Below are 21,445 nucleotides of genomic sequence, written 5' to 3' on the forward strand. Positions count from 1 at the left end.
TCTGTTTTGGAAGGCTATTAATCATTGATTGAATTTCTTTAATACATACAGACTTATTCAGATCATCTATTTCTTTTTTTTTTTTTTTTAAGATTTTATTTATTTATTTGATGGATCACAAGTAGGCAGAGAGGCAGGCAGAGAGAGAGAGGAAGGGAAGCAGGCTCCCCGCGGAGCAGACAGCCCGATGCGAGACTCGATCCCCCGACCCTGGGATCATGACCTGAGCTGAAGGCAGAGGCTTTAAGCCACTGAGCCACCCAGGCACCCCTATCTATTTCTTCTTGTGAAATCGTTACTGCGCTTTAGCAGATTTTGTCTGTCAAGAAGCTGGTTCATTTCATCTAGGTCATCAAATCTATGGGCATAGAATTGTAAATAATCCTTTACTCTCCCTTTCTTTCTTCACCCACATGTTATTTAGAAGTGTGCTGTTTAACCTCCAAGTATTTAGGGATTTTCCAGCTTAGGTTATGTTATTGGTTTCTTATTTAATTCCACTGTGGTCTGAGAGCAGATACTATATCAGATTTTTATTCTTTTAAATTTCTTAAGATGTGTTTAGAATAAGGCTCTCTTGTTGACTGTTACATTTGAGCTTGAGAAGAATATATATTCTGCTGTTGTTAAATGAGGTAGTCTATAGATGACAATTATATCCAGGTAATCCATGGTTCAACTACGTCCTTAATGACTTTCTGTTTGCTGGATTTGTCCATTTCTGACAGAGGAGTGCTAAAGTCTCCAACTATAACAATGGACTCATTCATTTCTCAATGTTCTAACAGTTTTTGCTTCACAGATTTTGATTCTCCGTTGCCAGGCACATGTACACCATGGATTCTTATGCCTTCTTGGAAAACTGACCCCTTTATCATTATATAATGCCTCTCTTTATTCCTGTAACTTTCTTTACTCTGAAGTCTTCTATGTATTAATATAACCACTCACTTTTTTGATTAGTGTGAACATGGCCTATCTTTATCTATTTAGTTTTAATCTACATGTGTCTTTATATTTAAAGTGGGTTTTGTAAACAACCTATAGTTGGATCTTGTTTTACTGATCCATACTGATAATCTCTTTCAGTTAGTATTGCTAGGCTACTGATACTTAAAGTGATTACTGATATAGCTGGATTAGTATTTGCCATATTTGTTACTGTTTTCTATTTGTTGCATTTGTTCTTTGTTTCTACTTTTGTGTTTCACTCTTTTTCTGCCTTTTGTGATACTGAATATTTGCATGATTCCCTTGTATTCCCTTTCTTAGCAGATCAGTTATACTTTTTTGATAAATTTTTTAGTCGTTGCCCTAGAGTTTCCAATATACCTTTATAATTATGTCAAGTCCACTTTCAAATAACACTATACCATTTCATGGGTAGTGAGAGTATATTCCTCCCCCCTTGTATTATTGCTGCCATTCATTTCTCTTATACATAACAATATATAAGTGTACACATACACATAAAGCATACACAATTGAATACATTATTATCATTTTGAACAAATGGTTAGCAATGACAGCAATTAAGAATAAAAAAATAATAAAAGTTTTCATTTTACCTTCATTTACACTTTCTCTGATGCTTTTCCTTTCTTTATGTGGACCTGAGTTCCTGACCTAGATCATTTTGTCTCTGAAGAAGTTATTTTATCACTTCTTGCAAGGCAGGTCTACTGGCCACTAATGCCCTTAATTTTTGTTTGTCTGAGAAAGTCTTTCTCCTTCAGTTTTGAAGGATAATTTCACAGGATATGAAATTCTAGGTTGGTGGGTGTTTTTCTCTCAACACTTTTGATATTTCACTCCATTCTCTTCTTGCTTGCATGTTTTACAAAAAGAAGTCAGATGTAATTCTTATTTTTCTTAACTCTGGGTAAGGTGTTTTCCTTCTGGTTTCTTTCAGGGTTATCTTTAATTATGTGCAGTTTGAATATGATATGCCTAGGTGTAATTATTTTGGTATTTATCCTGCTTGGTATTCTCTAAGCTTTCTGGATCCATGGTTTAGTGTCTGACATTAATTTGGGGGAAATTCTCAATCCAATTCTCAATTGGGCGGCTGGGTGGCTCAGTGGATAAAAGCCTCTGCTTTCGGCTTGGGTCATGGTCCCCGGGTCCTGGGATCCAGCCCTGCGTCGGGCTGTCTGCTCAGTAGGGAGCCTGCTTCCCTTCCTCTCTCTCTGCCTGTCTCTCTGCCTACTTTGATCTCTGTCAAATAAATAAATAAAATCTTTAAAAAAAAATACTGCATCAGATTTTGCTTCTGTCCCTTTCTCTCTTTTTTCTCCTAAACACATTCCCATTCTATATATGTTTACCTTTTGTAGTTGTCCCACAATTCTTGGATATTCTGTTTAATTTTTTTTTTTTTTTTTTAGTATTTTTTTCTCTTTGTCTCTCTGTTTTGGAAGTTTCTATTGACATATCCCCAAGCCCAGAGATTCTTTCCTCAGCTGTGTCTACTCTATTAATGAGTGCATCAAAGGCATTCTTCATTTCTGTTATATTGCTTTTGATCTCTGGTCTTTCTTTTTGACTATTTCTTAGACTTTCCATCTCTCTGCTTACTTTACCCATCTGTTCTTTCATATTGTCTACATTATCCATTATGTCCTTAGCATATTAATCATAATTTTTTAAAAATTCCCCATCTGATAATTCTAATATCCCTGACATATCTGAATCTGGTTCCAATACTTACTCTACTCTTCAAACTGTGCTTTTTCTTTTAGTCTTCTATGAATTTTTTTCTTGACAGACAGACATGATGTACTAGGTGAAAGGAACTGCCATAAATAAGACTTTAGTAATGTGGTGGTAAGGTGTAAGGGGAGAGGAAGTGCTCTATAGTCATGATTAAGGTCACAGGGATTTTTTGTTGTTATTGTCTTAATTTTTATCATTTAAGTATAGTTGACTGGGTCGCAGTCTTTAAGTAAGCTTTGCTCCTTGGATATAAAACTTCACAAGTGCTTCTCATTTCTATCCCTTTGGTGGAACAAGATGGCTATAGCAGCTGGAGTTGGATATTTCCCTTCCCCCAATCTGATTAGGCTCTGATAAAAGAAAACCCAATAGTTCAGGCACTGGTACATAGTTTCTTTTGAGGTTAGGTCTTGTTAAGAAGAATAGAATACTTGAAGAACAGAATGCTCTGGTGTATTTCAAAATGGTTCTTTTTCCTTCCCCATTGCTGGAAGCACAAGAAGATTATTCTTCAGTCTTCACTGGAAGAAGCTGGTAGAACTCCAGGAGGGACAACTCACAAAAGTGTGAGCCCCACCCAGATGGGGTCCCCCTTGAGTTTTAACTCCCTAACTTGTCCACACTGAGCCTCCAGCAATTCATTAATACAGTTTAGGTTTTCCAATACTGAATCCTGTGGAAGTTTATGCTCCATTAAATTGTGGTTCTCTGTATTTTTCAGTCTGTCTCTCTCCAATTTGGGGACCAGCAGTTTGCCCTATGATCTCACTTCTCTGACAGATCAAAGAAATTTATTTTTCAGTTTTCTCAGTTTTTTTACTTGTCAGGACACAGTGACAACTTCCAAGCTCTTTGCATACTAGAATGGAAACTAGAAGTCTGTATTTACCTTTAATAATTAATTGAGCTACATATATGTATAACTTTTGCATTTATAAATTGTGCATATATATATATATATATACGTTACACTTAATTTTAAAAGATTTTGTAACAGTCCATGTACCATGTCCTTGCTCTATGGGATGAGAATTTCAAGCTCATGATCAAAGACAACTTACCACTGTCACTTTAACCATAATTCTAAAAAAAAAACTTTGCTACACAGTCATCAACAGATTTTAAAACAGCAAATTAGAAAAAGAATCAGAAGCATATTCCATGTAGGCACTTACAGTTGGAATCACTGCCAGGGCTTTTTAGAGTGGCAGGTTGGAAAAACTCCCTGGAGCAAAGTTAAAGAGCTCTGATGCCAAAGAAAAACTGGGCCATTTCTCTACTATATAGATTAGAAAGGTAATGGTATTCCCATCTTTCCCCCTCCATTCTGATGCAAATCTTTTCAGTCAGAAGTCTTAAAGTAGCTCTCAGTGTGGGTCCAGGTTAATTTCAAAAAGCTGAGGTACTGCTTGAGGCTAGAACTAGTTACTTAACCTCTTTTGTATCACTCACAGATTTAGCAAAATAAAGGCACGCTAACAAGAGAGTTTATATAATATTTCATAAAATAAGCAAAGGTAAAAATCAAGGACTTTGTCTATGCATCTGTGTTTTTTGGAGGGGAAACAAATGGGGTGTGGGTAAAAGAACCTTTAAATGCTTATTTCCATAATCACTGGGCAACTAAATAGGAATATGTTTGCTAGGGTCACTGGACTGAAAAGAATTAGGCTAAGAGGTTAACTAAGCAATGTATGCTAAAGTCTGTAATCAAGACTGTACTTTAATCAGCTCCTTGAAAGAGGTAATAGACTGACTGTTCCCTAGGAATGGAAATTCCCCCCAATCTCACTCAATAATTCACTTTCATACTGATTTAATAATTCTCGCTGTTGAATTGCTTCCTTATATTATAGTTTAAGACAAACTCCCCTTGAAACAGACAAAAGGTAGAAATGAGCACAGCTCTTGTTCTCATTTCATAAAATAGAAAGGTTTCCTGAGTTCTGTGTGAAAACAAAACAAAAAACAAACAACAAAAAACAAGGATGCTCTACTATTTGTACAGGCTGCACTTGATTTTCTGATTTCCAAGAAAACCCAACAGGTATTCTATAGCAATTATAGTTTCAACTAAATTATCTATAACTTAAGGGACCACTGGAATGATGAACCAGAGCTAACGTATCTAAACATTCCCTCCCAACAGGCAGATTTGGGGAAGTATAGTTCTAAGATCCCTTAATCTAAAAGCATCATGTTCCAGTGTCTTGGTTCTTTGACTTATAAATGAAAAGGAAATTTGCTTGAAGATCCCTAGATATACCAGATGTCAAGGCAATTCATGTTTTAATGAGAGTACAGAGTAAGCTTGTTAAATTTAATGTTAACAGTTAAATATGCTTACAACTCCAGTCCTTAGCAAATCTCTTCTTGACAGTATATGAGTAACATATGGACGTAAGGATAGAGCACAATAATGAAAAAGAAGAAAGATTGTGTAAAGTCCAATATAAAAGAAAATAATTTGTCATTGGATTAGAAAAATATGCAAAAACTTGTGGACTTTCCTCCCATGTTATAGTACTTAACACACCATAGTGTCTTTTTATAGTTTTTTTCTCCTATGAGCTTCTCGAGGCAGGGATACATTTTTATATTTTCAGCACCTAATAGAGCACTCAGAGCATAGATGATGTACAGCAAATGACACTACACTAAGTATCCTCTTTAAACTCCATAATAATTGTATGACACAGGTAATACATTACTACTCAAATTTTATAGAAAAAAAAAAAACCTGTGAAACATTACAGTTGAAAAATGTGCCCAAAGTCACACTCCAGAGTATATTGCCCTTAATTACTGTACTATACTACCTGAATAAATCAATATCTGCTTTGTGAAGTTTCTGTCTCAGTTTTAATAACTAATTTCATCTATTTGCTCACTCAGATATCATCTGCATTTGTGCTTTATGTATCAGCATGACTATATGAGCTCAAGAACCATCAGAAAAATGTAAGATTTGGGGACCAGCCAGATAATTTTAGGAGCCAAGAGTCATTTCTGGACTTCACACTTTCGAAGTGCAGTTACTATTAACATTAGTTATTTCTAAATATGAGTATACTGATTTTTTAAAAATGTAAATGATTATACTATAATTATAGGAAGCAAGGTGGTAATTTATAATATATCAAGAGTAAAAACATGGTAACACTTTAATAAAAAACTTAGAAAGGAATATGAGGTTAAACTAGCCAGCCTAGGGGCACCTGGTTGGCTCAGTTGGTTAAGCATCTGTTTTCAGCTCAGGTATGACAGGGTCCTGGGAATGAGACCCACAGCCAGCTCCCTGCTCTGCTCCCTGCTCACCAGAGAGCCCGTTTCTCCTTCTGTCCCTCCCCCGCTCATGCTTTCTCTTTCTACCAAATGAATAAATAAAATCTTTTAAAAAAAAATTAAACTAGCCAGCCTGTTTTAAAGATAAGAGAACAGTAAGTGGTTTATATTAATTTAATAAACTGGTCAATGAAAAGGGATTTATATTATAAGATTATGCCAGGGTCTCATCTATATGACCCCAAATCAATAAAATTATGAAACAGTTTATAAAACAAATAAATGAAATTATTCAATCTACCATTCTTCTTAAAACAACCATTAATTAATCTTTTGGGATAGCACACAGTATTATCTAAACAGAAATCTTTCCATTCAGAAGAACGTAGGACTTTGGTAACATGTAAAAAGGTAATATTTATTTTTCTTCAGATCAGAGTTAATAAAGAATATAAAGCCAGTCTTACACTTATCTAATTCATCTTACATTTTTAATTTCCAAACACACACATGTATACAAATTACATATAAAATTAATTACGGAACTGTGAGACATTAACAGAAATCCAGTTAGGTTGATTTAGCAATACTGTTAAGTCTTCAAAACATGAACAAAGTGTAATATAGCTGTGGAAAATCAATACATTTTTCTCCATTTTAGGGACGATGTTTAAAATACCAAAGGAAACTGACATTTATCTATTTGTTGTTGACAATGATTAATCTCTAATTTCCAATGGTTCAGAATATAATGGAATCAAGTGTATGATAAAAATTGTCTTAAATTTTTAAAAGTTTGCTTATAGTAATAGAAATAAAACTTTTTGGTCGTATTTTTACATACCTTAAAAGTAGAAAGTCCATAAAGTCTTGTGGTATGAACAGTCTCTTGAGAAATGTTTGTGATATTAGTTATAAAGTCCTCAAGGTATTTGCAAGCTTGTTCCAAGTGTGTTGTGTTTATGATGATCTGCACTAGCTAGAAAATAAAAAATAAATCTGTTAAAATGTAGGTTACATGTACACAAAACCATCTGGTTTTTGAAAATGAATTATTACTTTCAGCAATTGTACCATTTCTGCATAATTACAGCTTTATAGGATACAAGGGATTATCTAATTTCAAAAGCCTGTTGCAAATACTATAAATGCTATAATTAAAAAAAATAATCAAGAGTCTAACTGCCAATTAACTTAGAACAACTCTTAAAAGTACTTTTCCAAATTTTATACATTTACCAAGTAAAAAAATGAGTATTTTCATTTTTCATATAAAGTCTGGCAATCACAAATCTACATATATATTCTAATATTCTCCATGTAAACCCTTTCACCTCACATAGCTTGAATTTACACTCAAAACAAATCCATTTCTACTAATAAATTCAAAACAGATGAGGCATCTGGGTGGCTCAGATGGTTAAGTGTCTGACTCTTGATTTTGGCTCAGGTCATGATCTCAGAGTTGTGAGATCAAGCCCCATATGGAGCTCTGCGGTTAGCAGGGAGTCTGCTCAAGATTCTCTTCTCTCCCCATTCCTCTTCCTCAGCCCCTCCCCACACATGCCTGTACCTTCTCTCTAAAATAAATAAATCTTTAAAAATAAAATAAATTAAAAAAAATAGAAATCTAGTTTTACAGGATGATATTTAGCAATAACTTACACATTTTTTTCATGTAATGAAAGATTTAACTAGTATTTTTTTTACCTACCTCTGTCAAACCTATATGAGGTTTTCTAATAAGGTTCAGTAAACAGCTACTCAAAGTTCTGGTCAGCAGCAGATTTGTAGATTTTCTAAGCATATCATCTATTTCTGTTGAGCTAAAAATAAAAGTTGATTATTATTTTGCTTTCCACAAAGGTATAGTTAGCTTCCTGAGTGATTTAACACAATTAACTAAAATAATTTGCTCCACCTCATTCTTTTATATCTTTAAATAAATTACCCAAATTTATTAAATCTCCAAATTCAATTCTATCACAAAAGCAACATTTTCAACAAAGCAGAATGTTCATTTATGGCATAATTTAAATGTATTCCATTAACCATTACAATAAAACCATGGGGTACTTAGTATAAAGGGAAATAAAATTATTCTTAAATTATGACTCCACTATGGGATACTTCTAAAGACACTTCAAATACAGCTACAGCTAAAATTATTTTTAAATGTAAATTGATGTGAGCTCTTTCTAGATATAATTAATTACTAGATTTAACTTTAATATAACAAAGCTATCATGTCCACTGAGATATTTTTTTAAAAGATTCAAAGAAGTAAACATAATTACCTTACACTAGTTTTAATTTGGTGCAAAGAAAAAAAGAAAAGTCTATGATATTTCTTAACATCCTCAAGATTGCTACGCTAGCACTAAGAAGCTTTTTATTTTCTCCTAACCACTAGACCTTTGATTTAAGGAAACAATGACTTCTTCATATATATATTAATATATATAGCTTCATTATCAAAAGGATTATACTGTCCTTACACTAAGTTTTCTCAGTCTCAGCACTATTAACATTTCATGCAAGATAATTCTTTGTTGTGGGGCTGTCCTGTGCTTTGAGGATGCTTTGAAGGATGCTTAGCACCATTCCTGGCCTCTACCCACTAGATGCAAGTAGCTCCCTTCCCCCTAAGTTGTGACTGGGAGCCCAAAGATATTGCCAAATGTACCTGGGGTCTCAGGGTGGAATTACTCCAGCTGAGAACCACTGTTATACAGACTAAAATTTTAGCATCCTTTCTCTTTTATTAAAATGTTACTCTCAGTAATCCATGAAGCACAAATATTTATAGTTTATATTTATTTTTTAATTGCAAATAGAGCAAGATTTGACAAAACACAGGTACTTCTCACTACTACTCCAATGTTCTCCATTTTAACGCAGGCATTTTTTTCAGTGTCTGCTAACCCTAACTCTAACATACCTAAAAGAATATTTTTCTGATTTTTTACAACTAAAATCAAGACTTTCCAGACTTACCAGTAGGGTTTCAGGGTTACTTGACAACAAACTCTGGGACAGAGAACTCTTGCTAATCTATCAACAGTGTCCTGGAACAATCAGTATACTCACCCTGTCAAAAAAGAGGTGGTTGCCTACTCCTCTGGTTTCTTTTCTGACACACTCAAATTATGCTTAAAGACACCCTGAATAGCATACTTCTCAGATGAAAACTTATCCAGTATAGATAATGCCTTCTGTTAATTTCCCTGAACTTCCTTGATGCTGAGTCAATGCATACTTTTTTCTTGCTTAAGTAAAAGCAGAGAAAGAATACTATCAGCACCTATGTCCTATTTGTGCTAACAAGATTTACCTGACAATGACCAGTATTTCCCCCATCAGGTTTTTATCTCAACTGAGCAATATTTTCCTTAACTCCTTGTCCTTTGAGCCTATATAACCTATACTCCTCCTACATTTTAAAAACATTTCATAATTAAATCTTAATTATAATAAACCTCTTAAAATATTATATAGCTTAATCTCTCATGCAAACTGAAAATTTCTTACAGATCATATTAGGTCCAGATGTTTCCTCTGTGACCAAGTAGTTGAGACTTTGAAGTCTCTTCATGAAGTCATTTCATTCTCCAGCCCTACTTTTATTCATATATAAAAAGAAACCCAAACATTTGTAATAAAAAGCTCTGAGGCATCTTCTGGTTCTAAAAATCAAACTCCAAATATGTTTAAACATAATAAAAGAGCTTTAAACCCAGAAAGTGATTTTTTCCATAACTTTTTAATGACAAATAAAAGAACAAAGGAGCTCTAATAGCTCAATTTCAGATCACAGATACAAATTTTTAAAATAAAAATGTATGTCAGAAAACTGATGAACTAGAATAAATTTAGATTTACATATTTTTAAATAAACTATGCTGTACTGTCTCTGTAACCTGAACTGTCAATTCTCTTATCAACAAAATGAAAATAGCCAATGTATTTAGTAAAGCATAATTTTTAAAAAATGTAAACATAAAAGCCTTGTTGAATGAATAACTTATGATCATAAAGAGTTCATTAGAATGATTAGATATTGAACTAACAAAAGTGACAAATACTTTTGTCAAAGACAGAGGGAAAAAAACCTGACAATCTTTTCTGACCCAGCATTAGTCCACAACACTGACTTCCTGAAAGGCTAGGAGTTCACATACATACAAAGTCAGAACTGAGTGCCAATTCTAGTTCTAGTAAGACAATAGGGAGGCTTTAGGGAAAATTAGACATAATATTATGACTAATGACTTTTATCTTTGGTGTTATAAATGCAGTAAAAATATCAGATAACAAATACCTAATGTTTCTCCTCTGTAAATAAAACAAAAGTTAATTCCAAACTGCTAGGACTCTATACTTTCTACAGTTTAACAATATCTTAATTAGATATCAGTCCTATTTTTCAGTAATCAACATTTAGATTAGGTAGTAAAAAGTACATATTAGGACATGCAAATTGTATACACTACCTATTTTAAAAATATTAAAGTAATCTATAAAGTAAAAGATGAGAGGAACCAATATTATAGAGCAAAGACTGCAGTTTCAAGAATAATTCTGAAATACACCATTTGAGCCAAGTTGTAGGATGACTGTTAAAAAGATACTTGTTTCTCCTTTTCATATGCATATGTTTAGAACAGATGAACGCATGCATCAGTGTTTTCAAAGATGACTAACTACAACCAGAATCTATTTGAGAGTATATGAACAAATTCAAGTCCACCCAAAGGTAGGTCAAATTGTTAACTTCCCTTAACACCACCTTCGAATTATTCCTAAGTACCAGGTAATAGCATGCTCTTAAGTACTTCTTGCTTATGTTCCTTCCTCTTCATCACCACTGATTCTATTTCAGTATTTCTTCATCTCCCTTCTTGAACCACTGCCTTCACTAGTTCAACATGACTATTTTTTTTAATCCCACTCCAATCTATCATCCACACTGAGGTTAGAATAAACGTTCTAGAATATAACCCCAATAATGTCATTCCTTACTTAAAAATTCTTCAACAATTCCCTCATGCTTACAAAATAATATATAAACACTCCAAGTTCCAGTCTCATGTCTAATAATGTAGTATCCCATCCTCTCTGAAGTAACTATGTGCTTACCATATGCCAGGCACTATGCCGAGTGCCTTATACACCTGCACTACCTCACTTAATTCTTACAACCACTGTATGAATTAATTCACTCATTTTACAGATGAGGAAACTACAATGTAAACAGATTCTAAGTGACTTGCTCAACATCCTACTAAAACTAGTGAGTGCCACCATCAAGATTCAAACTAAGGTCTAAGTCTGAAATTTATATTCTTTTTTTTTTTTAAGATTTTATTTATTTGGGGCACCTGGGTGGCTCAGTGGATTAAAGCCTCTCTGTCTTCAGCTCAGGTCATGATCCCGGAGTCCTGGGATCGAGCCCCGCATGGGGCTCTCTGCTCCGCGGGGGACCTGCTTCCCTTCCTCTCTCTCTGCGTGCCTCTCTGCCTACTTGTGATCTCTCTCTGTCAAACAAATAAATAAAATCTTTAAAAAAAAAAAGATTTTATTTATTTATTTGACAGAGATCACAAGCAGGCAGAGAGGCAGAGAGAGAGAGAGGAGGAAGCAGGCTCCCTGCCAAGCAGAGAGCCTGACGCGGGGCTCGATCCCAGGACCCTGGGATCACAACCTGAGCCGAAGATAGAGGCCTCAACCCATTGAGCCACCCAGGCACCCTGAAGTTTATATTCTTAACCACTGTATTATATTGCCTCTGTCCAAATAAAAAAATTAGAGTGTTAAATGAAAAACAAGACAGGCATAAATTACTGGTGGCTCTCAGACCATTTGAGTTCCACTGTTGAAAACTACCATCGCAGTAGTTTGTTATTCATTTTCAGTTAATACTCTCATTTATCCATTGGTTTTCAAGTGCTAGATCATAACGTGCTGTGCAGTACAAAGAATTTTATGATAGAAGTTAAAAGCTAATGTCTTTGAAATGTATCTTTAGAGACTTTGGTATAAGAGGTGGTAGAATACAGTGAAGCTTAAAGAGCTTAATGCAGTGGTTCTTCAAGTGCAAAGTGCATCAGAATTACCCAGAGGTCTTGGTAAAACCCAGGGCCCCACCCTCAGATTCAATAGGTCTGAGGTGGCATTTCTAACAATATCCCATGTGATGCTAATGCTGCTGGTCTGAGGACTACCCTTGGAGAATCACTGGCTTGTGAGAAATACATAGCACAACTGATACCATACATTATGTATTTATCTTCCTTTCTTTCCTTTTTTCTTCAACTCATACATTATCAGGAGCAAAAATTAAGAAATCTTTTAAAGATCTCTATTTGCAAGGAAAAAGCAGTGTAAGACCTAAAATCAGGTAACTCTTTTATGCTGGCAGAAGACACATTTCTTCCTCCACTAATTTATATGCTCTTAATTTTTTTTTAAAGATTTTATTTATTTATTTGACAGAGAGAGAAATCACAAGTAGGCAGAGAGGCAGGTAGAGAGAGGGGGAAGCAGGCTCCCCGCTGAACAGAGAGTCCGATGCGGGGCTCGATCCCAGGACCCTGAGATCATGACCTGAGCTGAAGGCAGAGGCGTAACCCACTGAGCCACTCAGGCGCCCCTTATATGCTCTTTAAATCCAAAATGGCGGTAGCTTACAATAAGAGACACAGATACAATAAAATAAAAAACAACTGTCATTGTTCTGTTTCAGCTTGAAAAATAAATGACTGTTATACATGTACTGCCTTCATGCCTTTTTTATGACTTAAAATTCAGAAGAGTTTCATGCTGAAAGGTATTTCCTGCTATTCAAGATACAAATTCAGAAGAATAGAATTCAGAGAGGGAGATTGTAAAAGCCAGCTTCACCACTCTCTCCTCCAGAGCATATTCACAATTAGAAATATGTCATGTGACTATAATGCAAGGTCCATCTAGGTAGCTGGAACAAAGGTGGCATAAAGATTAACGTTCTAACATTAACTGGTCATTCCTTAAATGCCAGACACTTTCACTGATATGGGAGTCAGAAGACGACTTCCTTCTTCCCAGCTCTCTAACTAACTAGCTGGGTCATTCTGGATGACATAGCCTCTCTGAGCCTCAGTTTCCTTGTCAGCAAAACAGGAATAACACCACATTTCCCAACTCCATAAACATAGGGTATTACTTCATCACACCAGACAAATGGTATTCTCTCTCTAAAATCAAGTTCACTACAGCTACCAACAATTGCTGTACTGCTCTCCATTACTGAGTATGATACCAATTTGCTACAACATTCTTTAATTCCGTTCGTTTTTTTAATCCTCACTTTAAACCTAATTAAGGAAAAACAAAACTATTAAGAATATCAGTTTTTTGACAAGTGAATAACACAAAGTAGGGATATTGTCTAGTTACTGGTAACCTGAGCAACAGAAAAACTGAAATAAATAAATAAGATCTAAGCAACTAAAGAAAAATGGAAAAAAAAGAAAGAATATTGGAAAAAAATTTAACAACAAATCCAAGGTGTGACTTTTACTTGGACCCCAACTACAGCAGCCCAAGTGTCCACTGACAGATAAATGGATAAAGAAGTGATACACACACACACACACACACACACACACATATATATGTAAAAAACAGAATATTATTCAGCCATAAAAAAGAATGAAATCTTGCCATCTGCAACAACATGGATGGAGCTGCAGAGTATAATGCTAGGTGAAATAAATCAGTTAGAGAAAGACAAATACCACATGATTTCACTCATACATGGGATTTAAGAAACAAAACAAATGAGCAAAAGAAGAAAAGAGAGAGAACAAACTGATGGTTATCAGAGGAAGAGATGGGTGAAACAGGTGAAACGGATTAAAGAGCAGACTTATAATGAGCACTTAGTAATGTATAGAACTACTGAATCACTACATTGTATACCTTAAACTAATGTAACACTGTATATTAACTATATGAATTAAAAATTAATTAATAAAAGCTCTAAAAAGAGTAACAGTAGCAAACTGTTATTAGCAAACAAAGATACCAATGGTAAAAAGACATCTTGGGGGCAATCAAGAAAATAGTGATATGGACTAGAGAATTGATGTTATGGAATGGTATTATTTTTTTTTTTTTGGAGTAGTATTAATTTTGTTAAGTGTGATGGTTAAATAATGAAATGCCTTTATTTTTTTAGAAACAAATACTGTTTCCAGGGGTAAAATGTCATTATTTCTGGAATCTGTTTTTGTTTTTTTTTTAAGATTTTATTTATTTGTTAGACAGACAGAGAGAGAGAGATATCACAAGTAGGCAGAGAGGCACACAGACAGAGAGTGGGAAGCAGGCTTGCCGCTGAGCAGAGTGCCTGATGCGGGGTTCAATCCCAGGACCCTGAGATCATGACCTGAGCTGAAGGCAGAGGCTTAACCCACTGAGCCACCCAGGTGCCCCTGGAATTTGTTTTTTAAAATACTCAGCAAAGGGGTGCCTGGATGGCTTAGTTGATTACCTCTGACTCTTGGTTTTGGCTCAGGTCATGATCTCAGGGTCATGAGATGGGCCCCAATTGGGGCTCCCCACTGAACAGAGTCTGCTTGAGATTCTCTCCCTCTCCCTCTGCCCCTTGGGTACGTGCCCTCTCTCTCTCTCCCTTTCTCTCTCAATTAAATAAAATCTCTCTTTTTTTTTTTTAAGATTTTATTTATTTATTTGATAGAGATCACAAGTACACAGAGAGGGAGGCAGAGAGAGAGGAAGGGAAGCAGGCTCCCTGCTGAGCAGAGAGCCCGATGTGGGGCTCGATTCCAGGCCCCTGGGATCTTGACCTGAGCCGAAGGCAGAGGCTTTAACCCACTGAGCCACCCAGGCGCCCCTCAATTAAATAAAATTTCTTAAAAAAATAAGATAAAATACTTAAGCAAAAAATTTAAGAAAATATGGCAAAATGTTTATTATTGCTACAGATGCTGAGAACATAGGAGTTTTCTATCTCTATTTTTATGTAAGTTACAAGATTTACATTATAGAAAGTAAAAAATACATACCATCAAATTTACAGCAACTTAACCTCAATGTTACTAAAATGTGTAAGCCTTTCCAATGAGATAATAATCCATTAAAGAATCAAGGCCAGAAAATCAAGTGTTACTGTTTCATAAAAATAACTATGGTAAAGATATATTTCTTATTAGTAAACTTACCTCCGGTGAAGTGACTCTGAAAATTTAAGGCTAGCATAAATAAATTCTTTAACTTGAATGTAAATATGAGGCACTGACTGAGACATGGGAAATTTCTTTGGGAAAGATTGCTGTAGAAAGAAAAACAAAGTTAATAAGGTTTTTGAAATTTTAGAGAAAGATATTCTACTCACCTAAAAATATAAAAATTAAATTGCTTTCACATTTGAATAGGAAATAACAGCATCTCAAAGCCTACTATTATATTTCTCTGTTATGCTTAAGATTTTAAAGAAAACCAAAAGTTTGTTTTTAGATTTTATTTATTTATTTGAGGGAGAGAGAACGAGCGGGAGAGAAGGGCCAAGGGTTAGGGGAGAGGGAGAGAGAGAGAGAGAAAGAAAAGCAGACTCGCTGCTGAGCAGGGAGCCTGATGTGGGGCTTGATCCCAGGACCTGGAGATCATGACCTGAGCCAAATGCAAATGCTTAACTGACTAAGCCACCAAGGTGTCCCAAACCAAAATATTTCTGAAGAAAATAAAGTGGCAACTGACCTGTCTCTTAAATCATGTAATAAAACTTCTAAGAAGCAGAGAAAGCATACATCAATACCATTGTATGTTCTGATAATAAGTATCCTGCAAAAGATGCCTAGCTCTCTGTTGATTTGCTTTCATAATACAAGAGTCAGGTTGGCCATGAAAGTTATGGGCCATCTTCCTGGCTCAGTATCATCAATTAATTCTAAAGATTCCCCTCACTCCCTTTCAGTGAAGGCTTGACACCAATTCAACAAGATAACCATTTCATTCTGTAATTCCTGTAGTACCTTACAGCAGTGCAGGCAATGATTTACAGGGTACCTTGAATAAACTTCTTTACCAGCCGATATCTATTGGCAAATTCTCAGTCTCTAAAAGGTAAATTCTCTCCAAGATTTTTACCAAAAGCCAAAAAGCTTTTACCAAAAGCTATTTGTACTTAATGAATTCCAATCTATACTTCTTTCTTAATATTTGTTGCAAACTACTTAAACCAGTAAAAGTACCCTTACTTACCAAGGTGTCTAATGATCTTGTAGATATTAAATCCAATGGACTTTTCCAGCTCTCTTGTTACCTGATTTATCTAAAGGAGCTGACACAGTTCGTTCCCTCCTGGTTCTTAAATGATCTGTTTCCTTGGCATCCATCCCCCAAACTGATTTTTCTCTTATTTCTCTATCTTCTCTATATCTCTTTCTCTAGTTATCTCTTAAAATTATTGCTATGTAATTACACGCTATCCCATGTCTTCTCTTCTTGCCATACATATTGTCCTTGGATGATCTCATCTATTCTCACGACTTAAGTCACCTTGCAAGTACTATTATCTTCTAAATCTACAATTTCGGGCTAACTCTCCTGAAGTCCAAATCCATATATCTAACTACCACTGAGACACTTCCATGTGGCTGTGACATTTGGGACATACTCAGTAGGTCTAATAGTGAAATTATCATCGCTTCCTTCTAAATCTGCTCTTCCTGTGTTCCCTATCTTAGTGAATGCTACCATCCTTCAAGTCTGAAACTTGGCTATCACATTTTACCCTCTATCTTCATCATCCCTCATATGCAATAATCACAACTCCTGTCATTCTCCCCTCCTAAACGTCTCTCTCTTTTTTAAAGATTTTATTTATTTATTTGACGGAAAGAGATCACAAGGAGGCAGAGAGGCAGGCAGAGAGAGAGGAGGAAGCAGGCTCCCTGCTGAGCAGAAAGCCTGATGCGGGGCTCGATCCCAGGACCCTAGGATCATGACCTGAGCTGAAGGTAGAGGCTTTAATCCACTGAGCCACCCAGGCGCCCCCTAAACATCTCTTAAATTCAAATTCAAATCTCTTAAATCAAAATCAAATTCAAATTCAAACATCTCTTAAATCAAATGGCAGTAACTCCCACTCAGGTCACCAGTCTCTCTTAACAAGATAACTGCAACAATCCCCTAGCTGGTCTCCCAGACACTACTCTTATTCTCCTCCAACCCATTCTCCACTCACTATCCAGAGAGAGAGAGAGAGAGAGAGATTGATCGATCAATCTATTTATCCATCTTCCTTCCTTTCTTTCCTTCCTTCATTCTTTCTTTCCTTCCCTTTCTTCCTTTTTTTAGAGAGAAAGTGTGAGCTGGGCAGAGAAGGGTCGAGAAAGAGAGAGAAATCTTAAGCAGGCTCCATGCTCAGCCAGAGCCCATCCCAGGGCTCGATCTTATGACCCTGAGATCACGACCTGAGATGAAATCAAGAGTCGGATGCTTAACTAATTGAGCCACCCAGGTGCCCCCAGAGAGATCTTTCTAAAGCACGAATCTGATTATGGTTTTATTGCTTAAAACCCTGTTGTGACTTCTCAGCAACCCTCAGGATAAAGGCTGAACTCTCTAACACTGTTTACGAGGGCTATTATAGTCTGGCCCTTTCTTTTCATCTTCATTACTTGATCTTCATCTCTTGTATTTTATCTACCTTGCAATTTATGCTACAGAATTACAGCCTTTCTGCATGCTGCCTCCTCTATCTTAAGGAATGCCGAATTTTGTGAATTGCAATGTCCTATTTATCCTTCACTTGACTATAAGTTCCTTGACAGCAGAAACCGAGAAACCACCAAATAGCACAGTGTCTACTATATAGCAGGTGACTGATAAATATTTGAATGAACAAAGGTATTCTTAGGTACCTCCAGCAGAAAAAAACTTTCAAATGGCTGGTAATGAAAACATTCATACACAACAGTGTCTCTCCAGAACTGGTAGGTTCAACCTTTCCAAATTTAGAGATTCAATCAGGAGTACTACAAAAACCAACAAAAAGTTGCTATTCTTTAAAATCACCTGATAATGATGCAAGTGCTAACTCACCTCCAATTTATGCTCTACGGAATAATGAACCCAATACTATTTGAAAGACATTTCAGCTTTAAGAATTTTAATTTTAATGACATTAAAGACAATAAGAATACGTTCCTGTTTTAGGCAAAGTGTTCTAATCAAAGTACAGTTATTTGCAAAAAGACAGATCTTTGCATATATGTTCAGTCTTACTACTTGTTCACATAATTTACACTGAAAATATAACTAGATTTATTTGAGTTATCTTTTCTAATAGTTTTAATTGAAACTTATGGTTTCAATTAAAGAGTTTTAATTGTTTAATTTACAGTTTATAGTTTAATTTATAGTTCCAATTAATAGTTCTAATTGAAAATTATACTCAAATTAGGGAAAAAATGGAGTATATCCAATAATACTAAATAACCTAATGAGATTTTTCTTTAAGCTTTCATATTTAAATTTTCCATGTAGCTTTTACTTCAACATTAGTTCTTCTTTTTAATAATATATGAACCAGTGAAGACAACTCCTAACAAGCTTAATCCTAAGAGGTACTACATATTTTGGAAGCACCCTACAAGCAAAGTCAAACTTCCTTTTAACTATAAACCTATTTTAGATAATTTTGTGTAATTAGAAAGGACATTAGAGTTTATTTAGTTCAAACTTCTCATTTGACAAATGTGGCACAAATGCCCAAATAGGGTAAGTCATCTGCCTATAATAAGCCACAGGCAGAGCTGGCATGTGAACCAGGGCCAAATCTTATCTTTATACAGATGCTATAGTCTGAACAAACTTATTACCAGTAATTAAAACAAGTAAAACAAAGCTACAACCTGTGGAACGTTCTGGTCTTTTGTGTCAGAAGACAACTATTATGTATATGTAATGGCAGTCTTAGCTATAATCTACAAGCTATGAATTACATGGTCCTATACTTAGTGACTATTACACAAAATATGCCTAGTTATGTATATAAAAAAATAAAAATTTACAATCAGAGTTCACACAACTCACTCGAAATTCATTTTTGTTCTTCATTGTGAAGAAATAAAAATGTAGAGAAGAACTAAATTATAAAGAGTTGGGAAATAATAAAAAAGAGTAAAGAGAAAAAAAAAGAATAAAAAAGTGACAATAACAGAAAATATGATACCCTTTTCCCAGAAGATCTGATTCTACCCAGAGATAATAGATAGGTACAACTGTATGCTTGTGTGTAGGTATGAACACATATGTATGAATACACACAAGTATGAATACACAAGTGCAATCGTGTGTATTCCCACAATACTCTACATGCTGACCTATTTTCTTTCCCTATCCTACCTTTTGTTCAGACATCTCTACTCCAAAAATACATATTCCTACTTCAAGAGAAATCTACAGGTGGCAATTGCATTCATATACCTCTTATTTAATCAAGATAAACTTTTTGCAGAAGTATATTTCTAGAAAAGAAAACACAAAATAAGATTTTCCATAGTGATGAACATTTCAAACAAATTCTCCTCTTTCCCTAGAATGTAATCTATTCCTAAATTCTACTCAACATTTACTTTATCTAATTTAGAATCTACGTAATGTTACTAATACTTGTCCTGGGAATTCACCTGACATTTGGGACAACTGCTGCTAGTGTCCCCAGGAAAGTCCCTTCTTAACTTCATAAAAACAGCAGCACTAGTAGTAGTAGTAACATAATTTTTTAAAAGTTAACAAAACATAATTGATTTTCTCAAATAACACAACAACAACAACAACAACAATAAAAGCTTCAAAAGAAGCCACTCTCACTTACAATGTCAGGTTGATATTAGGTAGCAATAACTATTATGAATTTACGTTTAAGAAAATTCTGGAATTAAAAACTAACTTGTACCTTTTCAAGGTCTGGATCTTGAAAGGGAAATTTACTGATGACTACTTTATATTCTTCTTCATTAACAATAGGGATGGGGCTATAATTATCTTCTTCAAAAATGTCCCTGTTAAGAAAAAAGAAGTGAAAATTTAACATTAAAAAAGTGTATCACTAGAGTGATATAGGACAATACTTACAAAAAAAAAAAAAAGACCATTACTTCAAAAGCATTTTATTAGACAATTCTAAAATTCAATATAAAATAAACTCTGTCCCTCAAAATTCACTTGATCTTAGCCAAAAGGCCGAGAAGCTACTGTCCCTCAAAATTCATGTGCAATCTCTTTCTCCCAATTGTTTTACATCCTCTCAGCATTTTAGTCTTAGTTTTTTACTCTAGAACAATTTTTTTAAAAAAGATTTATTTATTTAAATAATCTCCACACTCAATGTAGGAATCGAACTCATGATGCCGAGATCAAGAGTCGCATGCTTCACCAACCGCGCCAGCCAGACGCCCCCTAGAACAATTCTTAAGATGTGCAGTCAGGACAAACATTATCTATAATTAAAAACAAAGCCATGAGATGAAGAGTATTCCAGTTCTATTTCTTGTTAGGGACAACTCTCAAATTGTATTTTCTCTCTTCCCAACTAGATCATAAATTCCCTGAAGATGAAAACAGTGCTTCTATTTATTTATTTTATTTAGTCTTTTCAAAATGTTGTGTTTACGAAAGGACCTTCTATATCTAGTAAGGCAGAGACAGTTACTACTCACCCAGTACCCTTCTGTTCTCCTACACAGCCCTCTTGCAAAGGCACAAAGCTGTATCACCAGTTTTGGCCACTGGGTTGTGAATGGAAGTGATAGGTGTTGCTTCAAGTCTAACTTTTGAGCTAACTGTGTGACTCTCTTTCCAATGGAAATAGGGCAGACCACATGTTGAGAATGTAGAAACACAAATGCAAACAGCCTGGATCTTGGACTACTAGACCTACTAGGGACTTCTGTGTGAGAAATAAAATGTCTATGTTCATCTGCTTAGATATGGGGCATTTTTGTTACTGTAGCTTAACCCAGACTATCCAAATATACTTGCTGTCCAATCATCAACTTTCTTTTAATCAGTAACTCAGCTTGATCAATATTTATTGAGCATCTATTGTGTGCCAGGCTCTGGGGTAGTTGTGATGAAAACTCCCTACTTCATGAAGATAAAAGCAAAATCTTTGTTCTCAACCTAAGAGGAGATACAGATATGAAAACAAATAATAATGTTTATAATAATGTGTTATACATACAATAAAAGAGGCACAAGGTTAAGAAATAGCACAAAGGAGAAATGATTAAGTCTATCAGACTAGCTGGGCCTATCTCATGGAAAGTTTTATAAAGAAAACATGAGCTCTGTAGGGTCTTTCAAGATGAAAAAGAAATACTTCTAAAGAGATTATGGAAGAACAGCACTTCCGAAGGATGGAACATAACAA

The 21,445-nt window shown here is 35.0% G+C and overlaps 1 protein-coding gene across 2 annotated transcripts in view; it reads right to left on the minus strand.

Annotated features, from left to right (window-relative positions):
* The window catches only part of EXOC6 (exocyst complex component 6), a 216,956-nt gene that overhangs the window by 93,914 nt on the left and 101,597 nt on the right, over window positions 1–21,445 (minus strand). For both annotated transcript variants that reach the window (XM_080823310.1, XM_080823309.1), the window contains 4 exons: window positions 19,970–20,075; window positions 15,228–15,337; window positions 7,715–7,826; window positions 6,845–6,979 (listed from right to left, as the gene is read on the minus strand). In XM_080823310.1, coding sequence (XP_080679436.1) covers window positions 6,845–6,979; window positions 7,715–7,826; window positions 15,228–15,337; window positions 19,970–20,075 — 463 coding nt within the window. The remainder of the gene's footprint in view (window positions 1–6,844; window positions 6,980–7,714; window positions 7,827–15,227; window positions 15,338–19,969; window positions 20,076–21,445) is intronic.

This window comes from Martes martes (genome assembly GCF_963455335.1).
Source record: "Martes martes genome assembly, chromosome: 14".
NCBI classification, from domain to species: Eukaryota; Metazoa; Chordata; class Mammalia; order Carnivora; family Mustelidae; genus Martes; species Martes martes.